Source organism: Rosa chinensis, chromosome 6, assembly GCF_002994745.2.
Source record: "Rosa chinensis cultivar Old Blush chromosome 6, RchiOBHm-V2, whole genome shotgun sequence".
NCBI classification, from domain to species: Eukaryota; Viridiplantae; Streptophyta; class Magnoliopsida; order Rosales; family Rosaceae; genus Rosa; species Rosa chinensis.
This window is the reverse complement of record NC_037093.1, coordinates 46136434-46159864: the sequence shown is the minus strand read 5'-3', so window position 1 is coordinate 46159864 and position 23431 is coordinate 46136434. Positions and strand designations below refer to the sequence as shown.

The following is a 23431-nucleotide window of genomic DNA, read 5'->3' as shown; positions in this document are numbered from 1 at the left end:
GGACAATAAATATTGACTAACATTTATTGTCCACGACTAACATGGAGTTTGTGTGACTGTAAGATAAGTACATGTGGGGATAACCCACTCTGATACCATAATGAAGTAATATGCATTTCACATCGAAAATTAATTGATAATTAATAAAGTTAATCTTAATCCTTAAAAATCTATAAGCAAGATTATAATTTTCTCGTCTGAGATCTACTCTCACAAAAAAAAAAAAAAATTGTGTGCGCACACTTTCAAGTCTATTGAGCACAAAAGAAAAAAAATTAATAATATTAAAATATATAAAATCTTTAAATTTAATTTTTATCTATTACAATGGTATTTGTCATTGACAAAATTTCATATTTTGAAATCGTTTCATGATAGTCTCATCATCTATACTAGGGAAAATTTTACAATGTGTTAACGTATGACATGTATACAATTGCCTTAAAAGTGGTAAAATGAGTCCTCAAAATAGTAATATTAGTTCTCAAAGTGGTTACATGAGTCCTTAAAGTGGTAAATTTTCTTAGTTACCACATGAGTCCTCAAAATAGTAATATTAGTCCTCAAAGTGGTAACATGAGTCCTTAAAATGATAAATTTTCTTAGTTTACTGTATGAGTCCTCAAAATAGTAATATTAATCCTCAAAGTGGTAACACGAGTCCTTAAAGTGGTCAAAATAGTTGATGTATGAGAAATGTTAACATACCATAACTTTACCCCTATACTAGTAGAAAGTCTTTCTCAATATATGAAATCAAACAGTCATTCGTAAACTCGTTACTGATTCACAAGAGAGGAATAATGAAAACCTAAAAAATAGTTGCGGCAATACCCTACGCAAAAGAATTGATTGAGAATCGTTACTTGATTAACATATACTAAGTAAGAATGAATAGAAAGCATTGATTCATTGATTGAATAATTGATGTCAAATAGATTTAGAATTTAGTGCAATAACATATCATTAAACAGGTACCAATAATATCTAGTCTAATTAATATAACCTACATATTACATAATTTTTTTTTCAAAATATTCAACTAGAGGGTTCCACCTGGCCCTAACCTCGCTCCGCCTCTTTTAATGTGTGTGCAAACATAATAATAACAAGTAATAACTGATCAACTACCAGCTACTTTCAAGGAAATTCCGCCCATCGTTGTTTGTAGGGTGACTCGAGCTAGCAAGAGCTATGACAAAACAAGATGATCCTGTATAAATATAGACCATGGTCCATGTAGATTGCTATAGCTCTAGTACCCTAAACCATATATAAGATGGTCTATTTTGCCTTTTTGCATTCGAGATGAGATTTCGTTCTTATCATTTTGCTTTGCAGACCTTTTCTTTTCTATTTACTTTGTGGGGACTAGGGAGTCTATCGCAGCACATCCTGAAAGACATAATTATTTCAATCAGAGACCTCAACCTTTATTTCTAGACTTAAGGGTAAGAAGAAATTAAAGAGAAAACCCCCAACTTATTGCTTGCTTTGAAGTAATTGTTATGTGGTCGTAAAAGGAATACATAATGTTTTATTGATTATGTTGAATTTAACATACAACGCTGTGAAACACCCGTGAAGGAAATAAGTCCACCATCTATTTCGTTGCTCCGAGAAAACAAGCGAGAGAGATCTAGGGTTTGGAAAGACAGCGGTTAGCGTTGTGGCTTAGGGCTGGCATTTTGTGCCGAGAAAAACCGTACCAACCGCATCCATGCCGAATCAAAGAAATTGGTAGCCAACATTGCGGTAACCGAACTCTTGGTATGGTATAACCGTACCGACTCCACATACACAGTACGGTAATGGTTTGAATTTTCATATATACACGGTATACCGTACCGTACCGAACTCATGTATAATACTACAATACTCATTTTTTTATTCTTCTCTCTTCTTCTTTCTGACTCTCTTCTCTTTCTTCTTTCTTCTTTCTTTCCCCGTTTCTTCTCTTTCTTCTTTCTTCTTTCTTCTTTCTTGTGTTCTTCTTTCTGGACTCTCTTTTTTTTATGTTTTTTTTTTCTGCTCTCTTCTTATCTTCTTGTTCTTCTCTCTGACACTCTTCTCTTCTTCTTTCTTCTTTCTTCTTTTTGGACTATCTTTTTTTAGTTTTTTTTTTTCTGCTCTCTTCTTGTCTTCTTCTTCTTCTTCTTTTTAGTTTCTTCTTCTTTCTGACTCTCTTCTCTTTCTTCTTTCTTCTTTCTTTTCCCGACCCGTCTCTTCTTTTTCTTCTTTCCTCTTTCTTCTTTCTGGGCTCTCCTTTTTCATTTTTTTTTTCTGCTCTCTTCTTCTTCTCCTCCTCCCCCATTCATCTGCTTCGGGATGGTGCCAAACCGTACCGAACTAACCGATTAAATCGGTATACTGACTTCTTGGTATACCTGATTTTGTGGCCGGTAGTGGTATAGTTTTGTGCATACCAATATAAGTTGGTACGATACATGGTATTGATTCATAAGCTCCAGTACCGTACCGAACCCAGCCCTATTGTGGCCTGTCCGGCGGTGCCCCACATTGATGGCGGCTTCCTGCCTCGTCGACGAGTGGTGGGTGTGGCCGGACGGGTTCCTGGGGCTTTAGGATTCTTCTTTTTCTCTGGTTTTCGGTGGTCTTGGCTGTGTATGCCTTTTCTTCTACCTCAAGCAGTGGCGTAGACGTTGGTGACAGGTGCTCGGCTATCAGTGACTGGAGCTCGGCTATCAGTGACGGGAAGGTGGTCAGTGACCAGATCGTGGCGGCGGCAGGCCATGGATTGTATGGCACTGGTCTCTTTTCTGAGGCGAAGGCTAGGTGGAGTTTCAAGTCTTTGAAAGGGGTTCTCGAATTGATTGGAAGTCGGTTTAGTTTTAGGTCAGTTTGGGACGAATTTGCACAATGGGTCTGTAATGAGTTCAGCCAAGGAGGATGGTGGGGTGCGCTCATTTGGCTACACTCATGGCGGCTTGCTGGTGGTTTGTTGTCAATGGTGAGGAAGATGGAAATGGTTCAACATAGCTTAGTACTTTGTTTTATTAGGTTTTTATGTTTTAGTTTTTGGTTAGTTTTAATAAGTCCCTCCTCCTTTGAGCGAGGGTTTTGGTGGTCTTCCCTATTGGTTGTGCCATTGTTATGGTGTCATCTCCAGGGACTAATTGTTTTAATTTCGATGTTTTCTTGTTGTCAATGTAATGGGGAGATGTCTCTGCACGTATACTGGCGGTATTGGTATATGGGGTGGAAGGGGATTAGTTCTTTCTTGAGGTTGGCTGTAAGGATGTATCGGGACTCTTGGAAAAAGTTGATCGGTTGTAGCCTGGAAGAAAGGGTGATTCATGTGATTAGAGTTGAGCCCCCTATCGGCTCATGGTATCTGTAACCGCCGATTCTATAGTAGGGGTATGAGTATGTCCTATTTTCTAGTTAGAGTAGTTGGGATTTTACAATGTCATCCCCGTCTTTGTAATCTTTTGGATTAATGGAATTTCTTATTTTCTCAACCAAAAAAAAAAAAACATAAAACGCTGTGGCTGTAGTTTAGTGGTAAGAATTCCATGTTGTGGCCGTGGAAACAAGATAATTTTTTAGTTTTTTTGAAACAAATATCATATCCTTTTTATTTTATTTTTTTGAAACAACTATCAGACATGAAGATAACATAAGACTTTTTTTTTTTTTTTTGGTAAGAAGGTATAAATAGAAGATAAAGCAGGATTATAATAAGCTTATTCTTTAAGATTCTTTTATGGGTTCTTTTATATAGTAAATTTAGTAATCTTACTTCCCTCAAAAAATTTGTAATCTTAGAATTTGGTTGATGAGGAAATTAATATGCAACCTACACTAAAACAAGAATCTTGAATGAAGGCCAAATTTAGAGAAATAGTTTGCTTCTTTGTTTTGCCGGAGAGCGACAGCTGGATCCCAAGGGTTGAACTTTTATGCTCATGCTCAGAGTAGATGTTGACAACGACGTCGTATACAGGATAGAGGAACGAAAGAGCGACGCGTGTCCCGCAGTTCCAGTTTCTATTTACTCAGTTAACTTTCATTGTCGTTTAGTGCATTGAAGATTACCGTATTGCCTCTGCCGTTGGGAACCGTCCTTGTGGCCATTTACTATCTTTGTCTCCGCTATTCCTGCACGTTTACATATAACTATGTCTATATATAGACACACGTGTACTCGACTCTCTCCATCCCCTTCCCATCTTTGCTCATGATTCAAAACATTCCCTTGTCTAGTTAGCCCTCATAGTTTGAATAAGTACTACCAGTGTTGTGGACGATGATGGGTAGCAGCGGTGGTTGTGGAGACCCTAAAACTAGGGTTCTGCCTGAGTACTTCTCGATCAAAGCTGCATATCCTCAGCCTCTACTCACTCCAAAGCTTAGCTGTACTTCCAACATGACCCAAATCCCTTTGTTACCATTCAACCACCACCATCAGAGTACGTACCGATGATTTATATATACACACACAATCATATATAGATGATTACAGTACACACACACACATATATATACATATTATACTATGATGGTCTGATTATTCTGTGGGTAGGTGATAGTATGATTTCATGTGCATGCAGTGGTTCCAGTGACGTCGAATGAGCAAGGCAGACATAGCAGTGATTGTTTTTATAGTGATAAACAACCGGCAGCTGCAGCTCCTCCTCGAAGTTCCCGATGGACTCCAACCCCGGAGCAGATAATGCATCTGGAAGAGCTGTATCGATCTGGGATCAAGACACCGACGGCCCAACAAATCCGACAGGTGGCTGCACGGCTTCGAAACTATGGGAGGGTTGAAGGCAAGAATGTATTCTACTGGTTTCAGAACCGCAGAGCCAGGGAGAGGCAGAAGACACGCCGTGAACTCATGTCCATGCATCAGTCTGACTCTAAACAACAACAACAACAAGCTTTGACTAAGAACACAATTAGCAGTCTCCGGGACAAAGAATCTGCAGGAGGTACCATTGAATAAGCATCATTTTATTATTAACATGCAGTTAATCTATGTGTTTGACACAAGGCTCCCCCGGTAATAGGGGGATTAGGGCTCAACACTTGATGAGGCACCTCCTTTAGGTCACCTACGGCTCAATACCTGTATGTACCATATTGAATATCTATGCTATGAGGAGAGGAGAGTGAGAGACATAACCAATAATTAAGACCATTCAGTACAAATAATATACCCGTGCTTTACGCTCACCAGGCAAGTCAGCAAACTCTAGCCAAGAGCTGGAGAACCTAATTAATTGAACGGGCACTCAAGTACAAGGACTTGTAAATTTATTGGTTCTATATAGTTGAACGGGAGCAAAAATTAATTAACAGATTATTACAAGTTATGGAAATTGTTTCCTTGCAGCTGACTTTCTTCGTTGTTTTGAAGTTGAGCAGCAGAATAGGCGAACACTACCAAGCTTCACTCTTCTTACCAATCAGGTAAGCATATACCGTATATCGAACCAAAATCTCAAAAAAGTATAGATTTTTATTGAATGTGTTATTTACTTTTGGAAAATGATTATTGGTCTCAATCCCAGTTGTCATGTCATGTCACCTACACACATCACACTTATTCTATGTAATAGTTGAATAAAAAGACTATTTTATCATTCTAAAATCTAATAGCTCTAAATTATTTGCTTACTTTTAAAATAAAAAAATAGTATTTTTTCTATTTCTTTTTTTCTTTTCATTACACTCATGCTTAGATTTAAACAATTTTTTTTTCTTCAATCATGAATAGAAAGTATTTCATGTAATTCGATCAATAGAGTTGCATAACACAAGTATATGAATTTAGAGTTTGTTGGGTTCCTGCAAATTATGAAAATATATGTGAAAAATACATATTCAAGCTGATATGAATTATATATATATATATATATATATTTCATCCAAAAAATACACACACACATATATAATGAAATATATTTATTTAAAAAACAAATAAGATATTTTTTTTTAATCTCAGCTATAACCTAATGGTTATATGATCTAATGGTTTAGAATGAGAGTATAATCTTAATTATAATTTAGGTGGTTATTGATCCGCCCCTAATTGGGGTGTTGTGGTGTCGCTAGTTCTAGCAGCTTGCTTCAAATAAAAAAATCCCGAGGTCGTCAGGGCGGGCGGATAGCTTGGCACCTGGAGATATAGGCGGCAGGATGGATTAGATACAAATTCAAGAGTATACTTTGTTTGGGTTAGGCGAAGTCCAGAGGTGGAGCGAGATACCTCCATATGCCGAGTAAAAAGTTGTTTGAAAATAAATTTAATAAAATTAATAAAATATAACTAATCATCCTTATGCTAATAAGTTAATTAGGAAAGTAGAAAATTAAATTGGATTCCGTATTAAAAAAAATAAATTAAATTAGATCCACATAAATGGAAAGAGAATATATTGATATCGTAATTTTAATACATAAAATCTAGTAATTTAAGTAATATTTAACTCTCTTAATAAGTGATGGAAAAACATTGGAAGAAAGAGTTAAGACTTAAGAGTGGATCTAATAATAAATTATTTTCACTAAATTTTTCTCTCACAATTAAATATTAAATTAAAACATGAAGGAATACGTATTAATTGAAGGGAAGAAAGATATTTCAAATTTTAATTAAATTCTTTAATGTCATTGATTCACCCCCTAAAATCTAAAAGAAAATATAAAAGGGTAAAATTGGTGTTCTAAGATTATAATTTGGCAATATATATTATGTGGAATTGAAAATAAAAATTTGTATTTGCTTACTTGACATGACACCTAGGATTGAGGCTATTGAGGCCCTACGTGAGTTTCATTTGTTACTATATGTCCTCAGAAATCATCTTCAGTACTACAAGAGCGGATGATGAGCATGGTGAAAAGCAATTCCTCCAGGCTACTTATGGAACACATCGATTCACCTGGACTGACCTCAAACATAAACAAGTCAGCTACATTAGTTTACAGAAAGCTCTTGGACTTTCATCACTATTATGATTACGACTACGGTATGGTACTATTGATTGCACCGAATATTTACAAAGAAGAAGAAGAAGAAGAAGAAAGCAGAGAAACTCAAACTCTTAAGCTCTTTCCACTCGAGAGTGACACTCTTAAGGGTGCTAAGGATACCAAATTACCTATGAGCAGAACCAGCACGGACACTACTTCAAATTTCATGGCAGACCAATATTATTAGTTTCTTTGAACATTTAAGGGAGCATATAGCTAGGAATCTATATATTCATGTAATAATAGTATGCATGCGTGTCTTCTCTTTCATGGAATAATGTAGCACATCTTAATGATCAGGCCGGTTCTGTATTTGCTTATTCTTCCCACTTTTATTTCTTCTATTTGTTCAAACACAGAGGAAGAGTAAGGTTTGTGTCCCTCTTCTTTAGTTTGTTAGCGTACATTTTCTGTTTCTATATATAAAACTCCATCGTATTGTATTGTCAAAGTCCATCGAAAATGTAAGGTCAATACATATGCATAACTAGCAAGCTCTCATATGTCAAGATCAGGATCAAATTTGCCTGGTCCTGCATTTTCTGTTTGTATCATGCAGGCGATAGAACAGTTGAGTAATGCTGCTGAAGATTGCGTCACACTGATTATAAACAGAGTTATTGTTTATGTATTTGCATATGTGTGTATATCGGTCCGATCATAATCATTCCACTTTATACCATAGAGTAAACACATTATGCACTATGGCATCTAAAAGATAGAGATAACAACAATGAATTAGGTTATCATAGCCCAATGCAAAATATGACTCCAACAATTATTTAACTTTGGCACATTACGATGTATATATGACTCCACCAATAATTTAACACACATGTAATAATGTATATGAGCTTTACAGACACCTAATGTGAGAGAGAGAGAGAGAGAGAGAGAGAGAGTTTGTTGCTGGCTGCAGCCTTTAATCACCTAAGGCCTCTTTTGGTTCGTAGAAAGGAAATTAATTCATTTGTCTTTCCTATGGAAATTGAAGGAAAATGAAATTTGCGAGAACTTTCCATTTTGATGTTTGTTAACATAAGAAAAGTTATCCGGAAAACTGTTAAAAAGTTTGCAATGAATACAATAAAGGAAGAAATGAACAACTTTTCTTTCTCGATGCTTACTTTCCACGAACCAAACGAAGCACAAAATTATTGTGTCAGCAGCACCTACGGTAGATTTGTAAGTAGGTCTTTACTCTCTAATTAGCAGTCAAGATCTAAGTACCTAATAAAATTCGGAATTACATACATAAGACTCCACCGTCTCCTAGTCCAAGTTGAATCCTTGAATTTTAACTTTCATTAAGGCTAGTGACCCAACACTTATAACATGATCTCAACTCTTAATATTTATAACTTTTTTTTTAATAACCAAAAAATGTATTTGATGTAATCGAACTATTCATTCATGTTGGTGCAAGTGACCCAACACTTATACATGATCTCAACCCTTAATATTTATAACTTTTTTTTTAATAACCAAAAAAATGTATTTGATGTAATCTAACTATTCATTTATGTTGGTGCAAGTGCACGTTGGTACTCTGAATCCTCCCCTTGGTTTATCATAATAAATGAAGAAAGAAGGCAAACTGAATTTGCTAATTGCTTACATATCTGTTCACAAGTTTTCGAATTTGCGTATCATAAAATGCCGTTCTAGTAGTAAGATGTACGTCTTGCTCTTAGATTATCCATTATAAAACATTATGAGGACCATCATTAAACCATTAAATGTTCGTCAGTAAAGTAAAAACTAAAAATTAAATAGGCTGGTTAGTAAATTCAATAGTTGGTTATTGCATTCAAAAATTCAATATAATTATATTAATTTTTGAATTTACCGACACTATAGAAATCACATTTCAATAGTAAATTCAATGGTTACGTACTATTATAACCACGTGGTGTATTCATGACGCTATCTATAGTACGATTCGGTCATTACAATACTTGCCGACCTTTTGTCTTGATAGTCGTACTGTAGCAGCTGTTTAATTTCTGCTTTTGGAGAAGAAGAGGACATGAGCACTGTTCCTTCATGTATAGACATACCAATATACCATAATAGGGAGCAGGTGCTTTTCTTCTAGTATATATTCCGGGCGTAATATGCACCATAATTAATAGTTGGGGAATCTCAATTAGTGAACTAAAGTACTCCAATAGACTGATAATATTGATAACACCGAAAGTAGCTAGAAACATAAACGATTACATCAATTATAATCATAATATACATGGTCTGAAATATTACGATTATAGATGTACGTGGTCTGAGACATTTATAATCGTAAGATATATAAACAATTAGGGTTTTACTTATTTGTAAACATGTAATAATCGTGACTCCATCTTGAAGGTAATTTTAAATAAAGAAAGAAATGAAAGTTCCAATTCTAATTTGATAAATAAAAGTTTGTTCTATATTTTGTTTTTATCAATGGCTCAATGCTAAATACGCAATTTACAACCAGCTAGCTAACCCATTTTATATGTATAGTATTTAATTTCCTTCAATATCTTGCGCATGACCCTTTATTCTTAGCCGGGATCTTATAGTCTTAATCCTAACATAGGTCTCCACTATTTCCTCATCACTTTGGCTAACCCAAGGCCATGCATGTCCCTCAACCCTTGGTACTATCCTGTATATATTCAAGTGAAACAAATCCTGTACAGTTGAAACTTGAAGAGGGTTGATCCAAATAATTGAGCAATAAATACTTAACCATCAATGACTGGCAAACTAGAGAGATCGAGAAGAAAAATTGATGGAGGAGCTAGTAGATGCATTTGCATATGCGTACCAAATCCAAACGCTGAAGATGGTAGATGACTGCGAAACTTTTTCCGATCTCATTCAACCTACATTGCATGCATCGTAAAAGCTAGGGACCGATGGTGAAGTGTTATCCGGCTAGTGGCAGCTAGGCGACTTTGAGATAGACTGAGAATTTACACCTAGCTGCACTCTCTGAACTTTATAACTTATACATACAAGGATAGGGACAGAAAAAAACACAACCAGAGCAAGAGTCTGCATTGACTATTTAGTAAGTGGGGTGAGCAATACCTAATTCTAGCCCAATGCATGCCAGGGAAATTTATACGACTCATCCCCACTGTTTTGCTCATTCTAATTATAATTCTATTGCAAGACGCAAATCTGTCTCGCACAAGAAACCCAATTCTGTGGCAATTACTAGTGATATAATTGATGACGCGAGGTGAGCATAGCACTGTCTCTCTATTTAGCTTCACCTGTACGTGCGGGTTCCACAGACTTGTAAATAAAGCCGACAAACCCTAGAAAGCAGAAACTGTATACCAACAGCAATGGAAAATTATCCCGACCATGAATTTGGATGATTGTTTGTGGGGAGAGGATCCTCTCCTAAGCTAAACTCTCTCCTAACCTACCTAAGCTTCAAAAGAGATGGCAACACGTGGTTATGACTTGATCCAATGGCTTGCAGATACTTCAATAGTTTCTTCTTTCCAATCTTACCCCGTCTTCAACTTTTTCGAGAGAAAGTGACAAACTCAACACCTTCTCTCTCACTGATCTTTGAAATCTCTTGTCATCTTCTCTTTACCTCTTTCCCCTTTCTATCCTCTTGCATTTCCGTTCAAATAATTGATATTCATGGACTAGTTCTTTTAGCTTCCATTGATGCACTTCAAAAATAATTTGAGCATTTAATCAAAACTCCAAAACAAAAAAAAAAAATAGAGATTGAGTTCAGGATGGGTACGAAGACTAGAGAGGATCGATGGAGAAAGCAAGATGGGTGTGATATCTAATATGAAAATAAGCATTTACAAATGACCAAATTGAATTTAGATGAGGTTTTTAGAGAAAATGCAATGGTAATTGATTGTGCTAATTAGTCGATTTGATTCAATTTATGGAAATCTTGATTTGATGATGGTCAGATTTAATTTATATACTATCCAATCGCAAATCCATATCCCCTGAAAAAGAAGAGCATAATCCCATGGTTTTCCTCTTCTTTCACATGACCGGTTCCTATCCCCTAAAAAAGAAGAGCATAATCCCATGGTTTTCCCCTTCTTTTTTTTTTTTTTTTGGTAAGTTGGTTTTCCCCTTCTTTCACATGCCCAGTTCCTTTTTTTTTTAAGTCGTATGAAGAACAGAAGAAAGGGAGAGAGCAGGGAAGGAATAGAAGAACAGCTACGAGACAGAAAAACATAGAAAAAGAAAAGCTAAGCTCGTAGTAGACCATTGGATCTAGTAATAACCACGTGTCGCTATCTCCTTCAAAGCTTAGGTAGGTTAGGAGATAGCCTAGTTTAGGAGAGGATCCTCTCCCTTGTTTGTGACTTACCCATCACAAACATCACAAGCTACGTTGATAGGGTGATTAGCCTATGGTCGACCTCGACGCCCAGGTCGACAAAACTCCACAAGGGAGCTGAGAGATGATCGAAACCAAGGACTAAAATATTGAATATCGAGAGGCCCAAAAATGGATATTTCGATGGAAATATCGACGAAAATTTGATCTAAGTAAATTTTCGAAACAAAATGATGGAAATTTAGAAAGTAACATGGAAATCATTAATGAATTTTTATGAAATGTTTACATGATCAGTTACCTATAGTATTTCAAAAAAAGTGTTTGATAAACTTAATTATATAATGATTGTAGTAATTTGGAGTATAATAAGATACACTGAAATGACAAAGATATGAAATTCTGCATGAAAAATCTCAAAAATGACTTAAATAGGAGATTAGGAGAGTTAATTATTAATTATAATAATATTTTACAATTAAATAGATATTTTAAAAAAAAACATCGGTCTTCAAATAAACAGAAAAAGAAGTAGAAAATGGTCCATAGAAATACATAGAAAAGTTTTATTTTTTTTATTTTTAAAAAAGAGCCAAATTTTTACTGGTTAGCAAATTAGATAATTAGAAGATTTATAAGCATGGAGGGAAAAGACACAAAAGAGCGATACATGACCCTATAAATTTTTAAAATTTTCCTCTTTAGTTTTCACGAGCCACATATTGCTATTAGCTTAGCGAGAGAGAAAATGGAAGAGAGAAACTGAGATATTTTTACTAACAACTTGTGGAATATTGGTTCTGATATAGTTACAATGAGTAGAAACGTATATATATAGATTTCCAAATTGCATAACAGTGTGCCACGTGTAGCACAACTATAGGGCACTAACTCTCCAGCTAAAGACTCATGCAGGTGTAACTAATTAACTAGTTATCCCTAATTAACACCAATTAAGCAATTAAGCTTGATAAACGACACATGAAGAACTATCTTAACACCCCTCCTCAGCTTGATGGGCGGGGGCGAGCATCAAGCTGGAACAAAGATAAAGATGCTGAGGTGAGCAAAGACCCTTGGTGAATAGATCAACGAGCTGTTAATGAGATGTAACAAACTGCAACCGAATGGTGCCAGCCTTGACTTGATCCCTAGTAAAATGAACATCAACCTCAATATGTTTAAGCTTTAAATGATACACAGGATTAGTGGCAAGGGCAAGAGCTGAAATATTGTCACAATGAAGAGTAGGAACACTATCCAAATGCAAGTGAAGATCATTGAACAAATGCTGCAACCAAAGAAGTTCAGAGGATGTATCTGCCATGCTTCTATATTCAGCTTCTATGGAAGATCGTGAGACAACAGTTTGTTTCTTGCTGCACCATGAGATAGGAGACTGATTAAGAAGAATTACAAACCCTGTGGTTGATTTTCTGTCATCTGGATCACCAGCCCAGTCTGCATCACAAAAGGCATGAATATGTAATTGTGGATTGGAAAAATCACCCCTCCTGAAGTGAATGCCATGATTAACAGTGCCTTTAACATATCATAGAATGCGTTTCACAGCATGAAGATGAGCCTCAGTTGGAAAGTGAAGAAACTGACACACAGAGTTAACACTATATGCAATATCAGGTCGGGTAAATGTAAGATACTGCAAACAACCAACAAGGCTTCTGAAGTGTGGAATGTCAGAGGCACTTAAGGGAGCACTTCCATCTTTGTATAGCTTAATACCAGACTGACAAGGAGTTAAGTGCGTGTGACAATCATCAAGACCTGCTTTATGGACAAGTTCTTTGGCATACTTCTGTTGAGAGACAAACAAGCCATCGTTCTTATACTGAATTTCCAATCCCAGAAAGTAGTGTAGATCACCAAGATCCTTCATATCAAACTCTGCCTGGAGTAGTTGCTTGACTTCTGAAATGAGAACCTCACTATTGCCTGTGATGATAATATCATCGACATAGAGTAGAAGATATACCATGGAACTGCCAGTTATCTTGTGTTAACGTTGGTGATCCGTGGGGATCTCTAGTTAGCTTTAGAGAGAGAGAGAGATAGAGAGTGTGACACAAGCGAAGTATAGTGGTTCACCTCCCGCCTTAGCGGGAGACTACGTCCACTTGAAAGCTTATACTAGTGTGTCGAGCCTTGCGGCCCAACAAGATTACAAGAAATGTAATGGAGTTATGTTGGATCCTATTTAAGTGGGAGGAGGCATTCCTTTTATAGGTGAAGGAATGCTTCTCCTTTACATTTTCTTAGATGTGGGATGCAAAACTACTATTCTAGTCTAGAAAGCCTATTTGTGAGGGCATGTTGGCAAGGCCGGGAAGGTGGCTTCCCGGCGACGAATTTGCGACTTCCGGATACCGTAGCGTAGCTTGAACATAGGGCTACAAGATGCATGTCTCGGTTGGGCCTCACCATGGCTTGTGGGTGTCTCAAAGAGGGTGTTACTTATGCTTGGTGATGTAGTAAATACTCCATATTGTTGGAGGTATGTACAAGTCCCCGAAGTCCCCAAGTAAGAGGAGCTTCTTGGTTGGGGAGTTATAACCACGATGTCATCAAGCATAAGTAACCGGGCGGCACGGAGCCCCTACAAGTCCCCGAACTCCGTAAGCAAGAAGGGACTCGTGAACCTGCAAAACAAAGACAAAAAACAGGCATATGTAGGATTCTCGTTGTATTGGGCAACAAATGTGAGTTGCACTTATATGCGTTTGGCATATACGAACGTATGGGGTGCATGATACATGTTGATGTATACACTCGAATGGCGCCGAGTACGATCGCTTATGATGTACAAACTCGAGAACGCGTATGGTCGTGTGAGCATATTGATTGCATACGATAAATGTAAGTTGTATGAGCGTTGCAGAGGTAAGCGTTTGTAATTCGTGAGTGTTGAATGCTTGGACGCTTGTGTTTGTTTGGTTGTCGCTCGTATTAATGGAACGTGAAAAGAATTCGATTTGTCACAAGCGACAAATGGTAGAAGAATTCAATGTTCCATTAACGTGTGGTGTGTCGAGTAGACATGAGTGTAAAGTTCGAGGATTGCCGGGCAGGCATGAGCGAAACACTCGGGGTTGCCGGGAAGGCATGAGCGGGAAGCTCGTGGGTTGCCGGGAAGGCATGAGCCGAAGCTCGTGGGTTGCCGGGAAGGCATGAGCCGAAGCTCGTGGGTTGCCGGGAAGGCATGAGCCGAAGCTCATGGGTTGCCGGGAAGGCATGAGCGGAAGCTCGGGGGTGCCGGGAAGGCAGGAGCGGGAAGCTCGTGGGTTGCAGGGAAGGCATGAGCGGAAGCTCGGGGGTGCCGGGAAGGCATGAGCGGAAGCTCGTGGGTTGCCGGGAAGGCATGAGCGGGAAGCTCTGGGTTGCCGGGAAGGCATGAGAGGAAGCTCGGGGTGCCGCGAAGGCATGAGCGGAAGCTCAGGGTGCCGGGAAGGCATGAGCGGGAAGCTCGTGAGCAGAAGCTCGTGGGTGCCGGGAAGGCATGAGCAGAAGCTTGTGAGCGGAAGCTCAAGGGTTACCGGGAAGGCATGAGCGGAAGCTCGGGGTGCCACGAAGGCATGAGCGGAAGCTCAGGGTGCCGGGAAGGCATGAGCGGGAAGCTCGGGGTGCCGGGAAGGCATGAGCGGAAGCTCAGGGTGCCGGGAAGGCATTAACGGGTAGCTCGACGGTGATGCCCTGAGGCATGAGCGTGACCGTTGCTAATTATGTTGGGCTGTATGTACAAGTCCCCAGTCAAGGAGGGTGTTCTTGCGGGTTGATACCAAAGCGTAGCTTTGTGCCGTATATCAAGCATAATTAGTGTGAGTGCGTCGTCCATCTAGAATTGTTAGAGCGAACGCTTTTGCCCTTTCGGGTGGGCCCCTGCTAGGCCCTGCGAGGAGTCCCCCACTCCTGGCTATAGACCTCCGGATGGTCGGAAAATTGTTTGATGAGGGGAGCTACGCGGAGCAGAGGGTGTTGGGTAGCGAGCCCAATCTTAGATACCCAAGCGTCGGGGTTAACTGCCGGATCAATGGCTGCCGTGGGCTGTGTTAACTAGTCCCTAGCTGTTTTCTCGAATGAGAAACTTGACTGCAATGCCGCGTAGCGGTCATTGTCATTATGAGGCGTTGCCTTACCGCCTGGCGGTTGTTTGAAAAAATGATAAACACATAGAGCAAGTAATAAAATTTTGTTTGAGTGTCCCATACTTATTTAATTTTGCAATTAAAATAGAAGCATGGTATATGTGTATAGCATGTACTTGTAATGTGGATGCTAATATCATTTTTGCATTTTTGTAGATATGCTAATGGATCATTGAGATCGGTATGTGAAGCATGGCATATCTAGCATGTAAGGCCTAGAAGGCGTTGCCAAATCTACAAAATGTTGTAGGCATGCTCAAAAGTTATGAAAGCATGGCAATAGCTCACATTGAAAGAGCGTAAAAGAGAAGATATAGTTACTTATCTTATGCCAAGTTGGAGGCTAGAGGAACACGACGCGCTATTGCTCCGGCGAAACACCTTAGTCAAAGGATGATAATTTCGCTAATCTACATCACCTCTCCCTTCATGAGAGAGGTGTCTTGATCACTTTGGGATGCCGGAGAGGTGATGTAGATGAGCATCGTGCTAGTTTAGCGGGGCCTTGGCCAGCGGATGATGACTGGCAGAGGCGGAACTTTGCTCAGCAGTGGATGGCTTGGTCGGCGGTGGCTCCTATCCGGCGGAGACTTTGTCCAGCGGTGAAACTTAGCGGTGACTTTCAGCGGTGCAGCTCGGCAGTGAAGTTCCGCGGTGAACTTCCAGCGGTACAGACCAGCGGAATATGGCCGGTGTTACCGCTGACCGAGATCGGCGGTGCTGCTGAAGAAGTTTGGCGGTGTACAGTTGTTCAGTGGAGTTGCTCAACGGAACCTGGCCGGCGGAGGAGCTCGGCAGTAAGTTGGCCATAGTTGGCGGTGGAGATTTCCCAGCTGTGATGCTTAGCGGACCAGAGTTACCGCTACCGGATATTTAGTGGAAGAAGATGCCGCTGAAGGAGCTTGGCCGCTGATGGAGATTGAAGCTCAGAAGCTTGCCTGGCGGAAGGGAGATTCCGCTGATGGATACGAGCGGAGTAGCTGCCGGACTTGGCGGAGGTGCAAGGCCTGGCGGTGTCTTGCTGGGCGGAGGTTTTACCGCTGGTGTCTCCTAGCGGTGCTTGTGGCTAGCGACGGACTTGGTATGCAGCGGGGAGTCGGCGGTGAATCCCAACGGAGGAGTTCTGCGGTGAATCTCGTCGGTGAAAACCAGCGAAGGAGGGCTGGCGGAGCGGAGCGGAGGTTGCTGACCGCTGGGCATAGCTAGCGGTGGTGTGCCGCCGGTGTTGATGATCGAAGAATGGCCATGGGTGCCCAGAGAAGTTTTCTGGGTGTGGCGAGTTGTCCAGCGGTGGTGTAGCTGGTGGAGATACATGGCGGTGGAGGTTTGGGCCAACGGGGCGGAGCCTTGGCAAGCGTAAGAAGATGCCGCTGATGGAGTTGATCGCTGAGCGGCGGAAGCATGGTAGTGCTATGCATGGCGGAAGGCGGCTCTGGAGCCTTGGCCATCGGTGGTTGAGTTTTGGGCCAGCGGGGCGGAGGTAGGGACTGGCGGAGATGGTTCCTAGCGGAGATGGAGTTCTGGTGGAAGTGGCTGGGTGCCCAGAGCAAATCTCTGGGTGTCCAGAGAAGTTTGCCGCCAAAATTTTTTTTTTTTTTTTTTGTTGCCGCCGCTAAGTCCTCCAAGGATGGGATTACCGGTGAGTGAGTTGCCGCCAATGATGGAACTTGTTGAAGTTCAGCGTTGACTAACCATGGTCAGCGTTGACCAAGCTAGCCCGGCGTTGACCGACTCCGCCGGGCGTTGACCGACCCCGCCGGGCGTTGACTTGCCCCGCCGGGCGTTGACCGGCCCCAATTTGATGTTGAATGAGCGTCGATTCGACATTTTCGGGTCAAAGTTCGTGGTAGGTGACGAAGCCTTTGTGTTGGCTTCCCACAGACGGCGCCAATGTTAACGTTGGTGATCCGTGGGGATCTCTAGTTAGCTTTAGAGAGAGAGAGAGAGAGAGTGTGTGTGTGACACAAGCGAAGTATAGTGGTTCACCTCCCGCCTTAGCGGGAGACTACGTCCACTTGAAAGCTTATACTAGTGTGTCGAGCCTTGCGGCCCAACAAGATTACAAGAAATGTAATGGAGTTATGTTGGATCCTGTTTAAGTGGGAGGAGGCATTCCTTTTATAGGTGAATGAATGCTTCTCCTTTACATTTTCTTAGATGTGGGATGCAAAACTACTATTCTAGTCTAGAAAGCCTATTTGTGAGGGCATGTTGGCAAGGCCGGGAAGGTGGCTTCCCGGCGACGGATTTGCGACTTCCGGATACCGTAGCGTAGCTTGAACATAGGGCTACAAGATGCATGTCTCGGTTGGGCCTCACCATGGCTTGTGGGTGTCTCAAAGAGGGTGTTACTTATGCTTGGTGATGTAGTAAATACTCCATATTGTTGGAGGTATGTACATCTTGACAAAAAGTGATGGATCTGCATAAGAACACACAAAGGCTAGAGATGGAAGAAATTGTGTAAAACGTTCATTCCAGGCTCTTGGAGCTTGCTTGAGACCATAGAGTGACTTATGAAGCTTGCAAACATAATGAGGGCAAATAGCATCTTCAAAACCACTAGGCTGGACCATATAAACCTCTTCATTGAGCACTAAACCTCTTCATTGAGCACACCATATAGAAAAGCATTTTTGACGTCCATCTGATGAAGTTTCCAACCAGAATAAGCAGCTAGATTTAGAATAAGCCTCACAGTTGTATGCCTCACAACAGGGGAGAAGGTTTCGTCATAGTCTACTCCATATTCCTGTGAGAAGCCTCTAGCAACCAACCTAGCCTTATGCCTAGCCACATAGCCATCTGCATTCTTTTTTATTTTGAAAATCCATTTGCAGGAAACTAAGTTCTTATCAGGTGGTAAGGGAACCAAACTTCAGGTCTGTTGCTTCATAAGAGCATCATACTCTTCTTGCATTGCACTTTTCTAGACAGGACTTGTAAGTGCAACTTTATAGTTATGAGGTTCAACAATTGACAAATCAGCTGATTATTCTTGAATGATAGAAAGAAAACATTTTTTCTTCAGTATACCTCGTTTGCTTCTTGTAAGCATAGTATGATAATTAATTATGGAATTAGTAAGTCCTTGAACTGGATGCAAGATATTAGTTTCAGAGACCTGAACTGTGGGTTTAGCATGATCACAGTTTAGGACAACAGAGATAGTACCAGTTCCTGGGTGTGTATCAAGTGTAACAGTACCAGAAGTTTCTCCAAAATTAATAACAGTATTATGATCATTACTAAAAACAGGAGTTTTATGTGAAACCATGTCAGGAGATGCATCAGTTATTGAATCTGAGTGATTAGATAAAGCATTGTGAACAGATAAGACAGGTATATCACCAATAGGTACTATGGTTGTGTTATCAGTAGATGAGTCACTAGTGATTACAGGATAAGATCTAGAAGTGGAAGGTACCTGAGTAGTTATAGTGGTGCTTTGGACAAGTGTAGACTAGTGTTGGTGCTGAGGAGACTGAGTAAGACTTGAGTGAGGATTACATGAAGAAGATATCCCTGAAGGCCTTTGATATGAAAATGGGAAATTATTTTCTTCAAAGAAAACATGTCTGGAGATGATGCATTTCTTGTTGACTGGATTGTAACAAATATATCCCTTGTATCCTGCTGCCAATGAATATGCACTTTACTGTTTTGGGTTGAAGCTTGTTACTATTGTGAGTACTTAGGAGAGGATAGCAAGCACAACCAAAAACTCTGAGAATTTCTAAAGATGGGACCTTGTTGTATAATTGTTCAAAAGGAGACTTCATCTTTAATGCTTGAGTTGGCATTCTGTTTATTAGATAGGCTGCAATTGCACACGCATGGTACCAGAAAATAGATGGCATATGAGCAGCTTGGAGTAAAGTCACAGCAGTTTCTCTAATATGTCTGTTTTTCCTTTCTGAAATACCATTCTGCTGTGGTGTGTAAGGACATGAGATTTGGTGAGTAATACCTTTGCTTAGCATAAACTCCTTGGAATTTATTCCCTGTATATTCACTCCACCATCACTTCTGAGACACTTAATGTGGCTAGAAAATTGAGTGTTAACAAAGGCACATAGAGACTGAAAATAGCTGAGCACTTCAGTTTTATTTTTCATTGGAAAAATCCAGGTATACCTGGTACAATCATTAATGAAAAGTACAAAATATCTGAATCCATCTACAGAAACATAAGGTGATGGTCCCCATACATCAGAGTGCACAATTTCAAATGGAACCTCACTCCTAGTTACTAAATGAGTAAATGGCAGTCTATGAAACTTTCCTAGCAAGCAGGCTTCACAAACTGATGAGTCTTGCTCTGGTGTGCAGGAAATATTTTACTTATTCAACATGCTTTGAACAATTTCATTTGCAGGATGTCCAAACCTTTGATGCCACAAGGATTGCTTGACCACTCTTCCAAGGTTAGCAGACTGCTTTGAAGAATAGGTCTTATTGCTAGCTGAAACTGATTGGCTTTGGTGTTGTTGAATATACAGTGGCAAATCAAAAGGTATTGGATACAATCCTAGCTTGCTTACTCAGTCCCTTGTACAGCACCTGACCCAACACTTTGTCCTGTATCACACACATAAACTCATCAAACCACACAGAGCAGTTATTTTGTTTACACAACTGATATATAGACAGTAAGTGAGCAGCAAGCTCGGGTATGAGTAGCACATTATCAAGTTTCAACATTCCCAGCATTGTGTTACCAATATGAGTAATATTTAAGTATTTACCATTACGAACTTGAACAGTGTCAGATGCATTGTATGGAGCAACATTGTTGAGTAGCTGAATCTCATTTGTCATATGATTAGTAGCACCTGTGTCAGCTAGCCAAAACTGAGGTGATGTGTTTGTTGCAGCAAGCTCTGCAGCCCCTTGTTGTGGAGTATGCTGATTTACTTAGACTTGTTATTGATTGGATTGTTGTTGACCTGGAAATCCAACCAAGTAGTAGCATCTATCTGCAGTGTGATTAGGCTTATTGCAGTATTGATAGTTACCAATATTTATGTTGCCTTGAACACCCTGAAAGTTAAACAAAGTTCTGCAGGTCCTTGCACCATGACCATTCTTCCCACACAGTTGACAAACAAGGTTGGTGTTGCCTGTATTGCTACCATTTAGCCTGAAGAAGGAGTTGGTCATTGGACCAGAGGTGAATTGATTGTTGAAGTTCCCATTTCTGTTTCCACCATTGCCGAACTGATTGTTATTCCTGAGATTACCAAAGTTGTTATTGAACCTTGCATTCTGATTTCCAAAGGGTGGTCTTCCTGCATAAAAACCAGTCATAGCAGTACTAGGATCTTGCATAATGAAGGAATTGAAGTGACTGTAGCCATAGGGAATAGCTGGTATTGGAACATAGGAAGCCTGAGTTACTCCTTGAGTGGTAGCCAAAGATGGAAAACCAGGTGGAGTCAATGGTGTAGGAGCTTGAGAACTGGATTATGCAGTAGTATTGCTTGATGTAGAAGCTTCTGATTTCCCTTTGGCAACCATTGCAGTAAGATTGATATTTGATGCAGACTGATTCTCAGCTTCAATATCAATTTCAGCTGCCTTGAGTAGCGTCTTTAGTTCACCAATAGAACAACTCACAAATTGAGCCCTGATAACTGTTTTGATTGCTGCATATTCAGATGGTAAGCCTCTAAGTACTGTGACTACAAATCTTCATCCAAAGCATCTCTTACAGCCTTGATCTTGTCCATGTATCCTTCAATGTCATCACTACCTTTCTTTCAATTATGCAAATTTGACTTAAGCTGCAAGATATTCTGCCTGTTTGGTGCAGCAAACTTGAGTTTGAGTCTTGACCACATCTCTTGAGCAGATTTGCTCCCAACAGCACATGACATAGCCACAGGACTTAGAGTTTGACCAATCATATTGACTATACTTTGATCTTGAATCTTCCAATTAACATACTCAGTAGATGCAATATCAGTAACACCACCAACATATTGAGCAGGACATGGAGTTGAGCCATCAACATATCCATACAGGTTTTGACCTTTGAGAAAGGATTCTAGTCGAAATAGCCATGCAGGATAGTTTGATTCATCCAGTAGAATATTTGGCAAATATACAGTAGATTGAGTAGTGATAGTACGAGCTTCAGGTGTAGAACCAGCCATAATGTGTATATATGAAAACACAGGAAAACAAGTAACAATTTTATGCTTGCAAGACTTGAGCAATGAATCTTTCTCAGATAACAGTTTATTTCTCAAACTGATACAAGCTAGAGTTTCATAACCACATAGGAATCACACTTCTTCAAATCATTTCTTCACAATCTTTATATCACGGTTTCCAAACCTCATAAACCAAAATTTCATACAAATAAGTACAAATCTTAGGAATTTATGTAAGAACTACTAGTTATACTTCTCATCAGGTTTTGAAACCTCAATATCACATCAATTTCATAATCTTTCAAGATTTAGGGTTTCGAAAGCTCAACAATATCACAGATCTGTGGAGTTTTTCTTCATTTTTAACAATTGCAACTAAAATTAAAGCAACTTAGCCACAATAGAAACAAGATCCCAAGCTTCGAAGCAAACAATTTCAATATTCTAGTAGATTCTTCAAGGAAAATTCGTAGATGAACATGTTCAAGGAAGTAAAACACTTATCTTTGATAGTAGAATCAAACGCGGAACCAAGACTTGCAGAGAGAAGCGAGAAATGAAGACGAAGCAAGTTGAAGAAGCACAAGAACGATAACCAAACTCTAGGTCGCAACCTGGCTTTGATACCATGTTAGCTTAGTGAGAGAGAAAATGGAAGAGAGAAACTGAGATATTTTTACTAACAACTTGTGGAATATTGGTTCTGATACAATTACAATGAGTAGAAACATATATATATATATATATATATATATATATATATATATATATACACACACATTTCCAGATTGCATAACAGTGTGCCACGTGTAGCACAGCTGTAGGGCACTAACTCTCCAGCTAAAGACTCATGCAGGTGTAACTAATTAACTAGTTATCCCTAATTAACACCAATTAAGCAATTAAGCTTGATAAACGACACATGAAGAACTATCTTAACAATTGCGAGAGGTGGCGATAATCTCGGAATTTAGGGAAAATTTCACAAAAATTTTGAATATTTCTAGAAATATCATGAAAATTGCGAATATTTCCTGAAATATTACAAAATTTCTAAAATTTCTCACGAAATTCTCTTGGTAAGTCAAAGATATATCGAGCCTCTAAAAAAAAGGAAATTTCGAGGATATTATCGATTTTTCAGTCCTTGATCGAAACAAGCAAGGGCATCATGTATTTCCGCTTAAAATTAAGGAGCATTGTTTAGCATTTCAAAACTGTAGAGAGAGAGAGAGAGTATGTGAATTGATTTTATTGTCTCCTCCCTTTATTAGTTTGTCTCGCAAACATAATTTGAATCTAATTTATGTTGACGACTTTTAGGTGACAAACCAATATATATTTTTGTCACTCATAATAGTTAGGGAAAAATTCATGAATAGTATCTGAAGTAAGGCCCACTACGAATTTCAGTACAGCAATTTCCAAAACATAAACTTTGGTACATCAAATATGAAGTCGACCCAATATACGTACACGACGTCAATGACTCCGTTAGACGTCGTGCCATTACGCACATAATGAAGGGCAGAATAGGTTTTTTCATTTGTCAAGGGTTTCCTCTCCCTCACTTTCTCTGACTCTCCCTCTCTCTCTCTCTCCCTCTCTCTCTCTCTCTCTCTCTCTCTCTCTCTCTCTCTCTCTCTCTCTCTCTCTCTCTCTCTCTCTCTCTCTCTCTCTCTCTCAGGGAAACACTGAAGGAGGTAATTGTAGTCTACACGGGCCTATCTCCAGCGACCTTCTTCACATTCCTGGCTCTGCTCTTTGCCACTTACCATGTC

The 23431-nt window shown here is 39.5% G+C and overlaps 1 protein-coding gene across 2 annotated transcripts; it reads left to right on the top strand.

Annotated features, from left to right (window-relative positions):
• The first annotated feature begins 4233 nt into the window (after positions 1-4233).
• LOC112171423 (WUSCHEL-related homeobox 6) lies at positions 4234-7304 on the top strand. 2 transcript variants are annotated; one of them, XM_040507857.1, is made up of 4 exons: positions 4234-4433; positions 4575-4958; positions 5387-5439; positions 6830-7304. In XM_040507857.1, the coding sequence occupies exons 1-4, from the start codon at positions 4271-4273 to the stop codon at positions 7190-7192; spliced, it is 963 nt and encodes a 320-aa protein (XP_040363791.1). In that variant the 5' UTR covers positions 4234-4270; the 3' UTR covers positions 7193-7304. The 2 variants fall into 2 exon arrangements, with proteins under 2 accessions (XP_040363791.1, XP_040363790.1); XM_040507856.1 differs by having other exon boundaries at positions 5363-5439.
• The last annotated feature ends 16127 nt before the right edge of the window (positions 7305-23431 follow it).